This window comes from Egretta garzetta, unplaced genomic scaffold (genome assembly GCF_000687185.1).
Source record: "Egretta garzetta isolate BGI_Z169 unplaced genomic scaffold, ASM68718v1 scaffold55, whole genome shotgun sequence".
Classification (NCBI taxonomy): domain Eukaryota; kingdom Metazoa; phylum Chordata; class Aves; order Pelecaniformes; family Ardeidae; genus Egretta; species Egretta garzetta.
In genome coordinates, this window is record NW_009259863.1 from 324,431 (window position 1) to 330,430 (window position 6,000).

The 6,000-nt window shown below is 34.9% G+C and overlaps 1 protein-coding gene across 1 annotated transcript in view; it reads right to left on the reverse strand.

Annotated features, from left to right (window-relative positions):
- The window catches only part of COL19A1 (collagen type XIX alpha 1 chain), a 203,997-nt gene that overhangs the window by 190,980 nt on the left and 7,017 nt on the right, over positions 1 to 6,000 (reverse strand). The window contains exons 2-3 of the mRNA XM_035895611.1: positions 3,878 to 3,952; positions 3,286 to 3,385 (exon numbers count right to left, since the gene is read on the reverse strand). Coding sequence (XP_035751504.1) covers positions 3,286 to 3,385; positions 3,878 to 3,952 — 175 coding nt within the window. The remainder of the gene's footprint in view (positions 1 to 3,285; positions 3,386 to 3,877; positions 3,953 to 6,000) is intronic.

The following is a 6,000-nucleotide window of genomic DNA, read 5'->3' on the forward strand; positions in this document are numbered from 1 at the left end:
AGAGATAACTCAAATCCAACATAAATAGATATAATCGATTTCCCAAGCTAACACTGCATTGTAAATTAATTACAACATATAAATAGGTGCAACACTACTCCAGGTCCATTGAAAAAAAACAAAATGGCATCACACAAGAAAAATGGCACAGCATAGCTTTCTATTACCCACACTACAACTGAATGAATGAAATGCAAGAGGAGATGTGCCAAGTTACTTGATACTTGCTAGTCAGCTTAATCAGATACTCTCAGTTTCCTGCAGGACGGATAACAAACACTGTTCTGCTGCTTACTGCACACCACGTCTACTAAAATATTTTCTGAGGCAGAACGATCATAAAAACCTCTGTGCGCCTAATAACTCAAGGGGTCTGGAACCACATAATCTGACATGATGTAAGAGAAGGAGATTGAAATAAAAACAATAAAGATTGTACATGGATATCTGAGATAAAGTAAATTATAAGGTTATTATGATGGACATCTGAGTTCCTGACTATCCTTCACTGTAAACCTATCATGTCAAAATCTGACTTTGTGCTCCTAACTGCCCTCTGCCCTTATTTTTAAAAAACAACTCAGAAGTTCAGAAGAGTATCAAAAACACTTTAAACAAGTCATTTTCAAAGATCTTGTCTAAAGTGTTTCAGATGATATGTTTATTCAACATATTGAATAAAAAAGTAAATTCTATTCTTAATTATGACGTGTATTTCTCTGTAAAGAAAGGTTAAAAAAGCATGAGCAAGACTATTGCCATGAAGAACTAGGATCTAGTGGAAATTCTGCAATACTTGAATGTTATTGAAAACACTTTTAATCCTTTTTTTTTGTTCAGGAAGATAAATGTAAGAGGTACTATTTACTTCCAAGGCAAGCTGACTGAGAAGCTTATCTTGTACCTTATTAACATCAATAATGTAATATGAATTTTCAGCCTAACAATATTCATACATTAGTACTGTTATGCATTATATTAATAATCATCTCAGTTGCTTCATCCAGCTCAAGGTTTCATCCATTAGATATCCATGTTTTTAGGGGAAACTGGAAAGATTTTCTATTTAGTTTTTCTTTAATGAGGATACACAGAAAAAAACAACAGGGAGAGAAAGGTATGCGAGAAGCAAGAAACCATTAAAGCCAAACCACTTGCCTTCCATGCTTACCCTTTACTGAAATTCTTTATCCTCTGCCCAAGTTACACCGAAAATTAAGAAAAACTAGCCATTTTTGTCTCAAAGTCATCCTCCCTCCAAAAAGCTGAACAGATGAAATTTAGGAAAAAAAAAAAAAAGAAAAAATCTGTTAGATTTCTCTCCCACTCCATAAAGAAATTAAAATTAAAAAAAAAAACAAAAAGTTTTTTTGCTTTCTCGAGTATTTTCCTTGCTACCGCTAAGAGTTAAGGCTTTGCTAAGCCACAGCTACCAGCCTTGATGTGAATTGCCCATTTTCACTGCCTTCACTAATAAAACATTTTAAAGAAGAAAATAAAACACAGACATTAGTATTCAGGCCTACTAATAAAAGCTAGGGGAAAAGCTTCACATTTTTCAACCTCAACATCACCTGTCAAAGACCCCTTCCAAAACCACCGAATTCTTAGAAATCAATCCTTTCAAATCACAAATTTTCCCTCAATGTAATAGGAATTTTAAATAATTCACCCTTTTCCAATTTCTAGCTCCTCTCACTCAATTTTTGCCATTGATTTTCTTACAGTTTCAGAATAAAGTAAGTCAGCTTGCAACACAGATTTCACTGCACACAAAGTGCTACTTAGCTTCTTGTTCCTACAGGAAAATTGCCCCACATTTTTTGTTACTGCCTTGATTTTCTACTCTTCTGTACTCTCAAGTTTCTCTCAAATTCCCATCCACTGGAAAAAAAAAAATCTGTAAAAATCTGAAAAATAATGTTTTGGGTTTTTTTAAAAGTTTCCTACTGACAAGCTTTCAAAATTCATTTTTAGTAAAGACATGTATGGGTGGTACATAATTTTACCTGTTCCTCTTCTAAAGACAATCTTGATAATACTGGGAAGGCTGAAATAAAAATTGAGCACTCTCTGCATCAAGTAATTTTATCTAGTAATTTTTCCTTCAACAGCTAGCGTCCAAGGTATTTAAATAACACAGTGATTACTTTAACTTCGCAGAATTATGCAAGCATAAAAATTTAGCATTTACAGTATCTAATACCTCAGAAAAACTTAGATTCTATTGAGTAATCTAGAATCTTTAGAGTCTATTTCTTTAATCATCAATCAGACTTTTCTCCCAAAGATCAGTTTGTTTTGTGTCTGGGTGCCTCTGATTCCTCTCTTCTCCCTCTCCCCTGGCCTCATGCTACCCACAGCCCCTCTGCCTTGCCCAGGATCCAAGCAAAGGGGAAGTCCGAGGGCTGGGTGTATTTTTTCCTAGGCAAGCTGGAGCCAGACCTCTTGCAACAGAGAATACCCATCCTGAAGACATGGGAATACAGTTGCTTCCCTCGTCATTACAGGAACACACTGTACAGAAAACACAGTCCCGTGACTCAGAGCACATCTCAACCAAGAAGCTCTGAGATGATCCCTCTCTCTCCACTGAGCATGGGGAACTTGAAACTACATTCCTAACTGCTTCTTACCATTTCCTTGTCCCCGTGCAAACTTAAACCCATCCAATCCCATTGTGCCTTACTCTCTTTCACCTTCCTTTTGATTTTTCATGCAGTCTCTGTCTTTTATCCCACCCTGTCTCAGAAGAGGATGCCGCCTAGTTTCACCTCTACATTGAGTACCCACCATTCTGCTGCTGCTCACAGGCAAGACACCAATTCCACTGGAAAAAAAAATAATAATGAAAATAGAGCGTTTAAGGAAATGGTGACTCTCCTTTTAATCCTGCCAGCAGTAATGAGAGAGAGGACAGACAGTTTTACTGATGGAAGATTAGTATAACATTTCTTGTCATACCATGAAAGTTCTTTGTTCCCTTTGTTTTAGAAATATTAATGTATAAACAGTACAGTTTTCAGTACCAGAAGCATGATTTGAGAAAAAGATATTCACAATTAACTTTCTACCTACATACTTCCAGATTCCAGAAGAAAAACACACCCGAATCAAACTGCTTCCCAAAGAAAAAACTGTTACATATGAAAACACCTGAAAATAGACATACTTATCTTTCTGTGGCATCCTTTGGACACACGGCTCAGTGTTTCAGTTCATTAGTAGCATTCAGACTGAGCTCTGGCTTTTAAAGACTTAGGATGAAAGTAGTACCTTACTTACTTTGTGTCTCTGACGAGAGGTGCACTTCCCAGTTTAAAACAGATCTTTTCCCCTCCACAAGATGTTTGCCTCAAAGAAAAGCTTTCTGCCAGATCAAACCCTGTGAAATAAGATACAATGATTTAGTTTATTTAATGGAATTTAAAAAAATGGAGGTAAATACTGACTTTTAGCATGCTTGGTGACTTTCTAGGGTACAGACTGACAAGCTAATTTGAAAACCTTTAAGTCAGAGAAACTTGCAATGTTCATTTTACCAACAGAGAAACTATCAGTGCAAAATTCACTCAGTAGATGACTTTGCATTAAGAAATGCATTTGTTATTTCCTTTTACCATCTGAACTGATAAGAATGAAGGATATTTGGGAAAAACAACGGAAACGAGTGTGGCTGCAGAACTTGAACCAATACATCCCAAGAAGAACACATTCTGATTTTAACCCCACCTTCCTAAAAACAACGGCAGCTTTTGGAGCATGGGGGTTGCATTCTGTACTGTCCTTTCAGTTTTAAAGCCATCTTCAGTCAGACTACAATTACATCCATGGCTAGTCAATTAATTTAGACATCCACATTAATGCAGTCATTTACCTGAAATACCAAGACTGTCTCTGTTGATTTGTTTGAGATGATGGACGACTGTTTTCATTAAAGGACACACAGCACCTTCAAGAGAATAGAGTTTAGTATCTACCATAAAATTCTATCAAAGAAAAATGAATCTGAACAAACTATCATGATAGTAATATTAACAGGAATTATTCTTTTTGTTTCTTTAGTATATGAAACCCAGCAATAAACCAAATTATAAAATCTAAATAAGCAATTATATTTCAGATTTCACACTACACTTCTAGTAACGCAAGTAGATATAAATTTTATCAGATTCTAATTCAGCTGTTCATGATTAAAGCTCACATGAACAATATAAACAGAGGAAAACCACTAAAATCTTATGAAGCTCTTTCCATCTATAATACTCTATAAAGCAATAACATCTGTTCTAAGATTTTTTTGTATTTCTGGCAAAAGTATTAAAAATCTCTTTTTCCCCCATTAATGAACATGAGACAATAAAGCATAAATGCCTGATTACCTTGACAATAATCTATTGTTACTTAGTGAACAGTAATTTCAAAATGTGGATTAACAAAGATATAATCATATCATATAATAAACAACGTAAGCAATAGTTATATTTTGGAAAACAAAAAGGTTGAAAATTAAGCAGCATTACAGGGGATTAAGTCTGAACCAAAGTATTCAGGCAAACAAGCAGAGTGTTCTAAAATCTGGAACATGGTAAATTCTAAGGCTGAATCTAACTGAACACTTAAATCAAACTCTGTATTATTAATGTGCAGTATCTTACTTCCATAAAGTCCTTTCTTTTTATTTTTTGTATGTACACTGGTATACACACTTTTAGGAAGCAAATACACAGAAATGTCACTTTTGTGCGTGGCTCAGAAACAGGGCTCTTTCTTTAACAAACTTTGCAAATAGCCCTGCTAAAGCCCAATAAAACTATCAAACGGAAGATAAGCAGGATTTGGCCCATGTGCTTATCCAGCACAGAGCTCCATGCTGAGCTGACACAAGTAAAAAGATGGCCAAGGTATATCTGAAGCTGCTGAATAGTGAAGGTCGAGGGGCTTTTCTGAAGTGCCAGTTCAATGAAAAAGCTGAGGAGGAATGTCCTACCATTAACCTGGAATTCATCTACATTGAAAGATTTCCAAGAGCATCCAGACTGAAAGCTGGCATTCAAAATAGCTATAGCTGTAACTTAAAGCATGTGAAATTTGCCATTCATTCTGTAGTAATGTAGAAAGCATATTAACCTTCAAAAGTCTTAAATTCTATTAAATATGTTACAGTATTCGGTCTGGATTAAGAATAGCTAATTGGAAATAACCAGTAAAAGTGAAACTAAATTACATCATGCAGATATAAAGACAACTCCTGACAACATGGTTAATGAAAGCTATATCTATTGTTTAAAGAACAGACTGGGTGGAAAACATTTTTTTGTAATATTCATCAAGTTCCATGTCCTTTACGCTTAAATTGCCATCTATAATTACAAGTAACATCACTCACAAATTAATTTACTTCTAAGGCTCTAAAAGAATGTATTCTTTCTTTCCTTCATATATATATACACACACATAAATATGTGTATATACATTAATTTACCTATAGAAATAGACAGATAAAAAGTTTCATGGCAAATGCGATGAAACATATGCATCAAAACCACTGTAAATTCTCTTTCCGCCAGAAAAAGATGCAGAACAGTAAAGAATATTCATGTTGAAATTACTGAAACTGAGATGAAAGCTTTAATCATTATTGGTTTGCAGGGAGTTTTATTTAGTGTAAAAAGCATTCACTGGAATTACATACTAACACAGCAACTTCAATACATCACTTGAGATACATACACACTATGGGACAGAAACAGGCTCACTTTACATACCCTTTAATCTACAAATCTCAGCTTTCAGCCACTTATACAGAGTATCAAACTATAGACTTTTATCTATAGCCACTCTAAAATAATGAACATGGTTATGGTAGATTTACACAAGTACAGCTATACAAAATATGTTGGTGTAAAGGAAGCCTCTTATGGCTGAAGCTGCAACAGCATGTCACACATACAGTGACAAATGTTTTCCTTAGATCTATGTGTTTTTATATGTGTATAT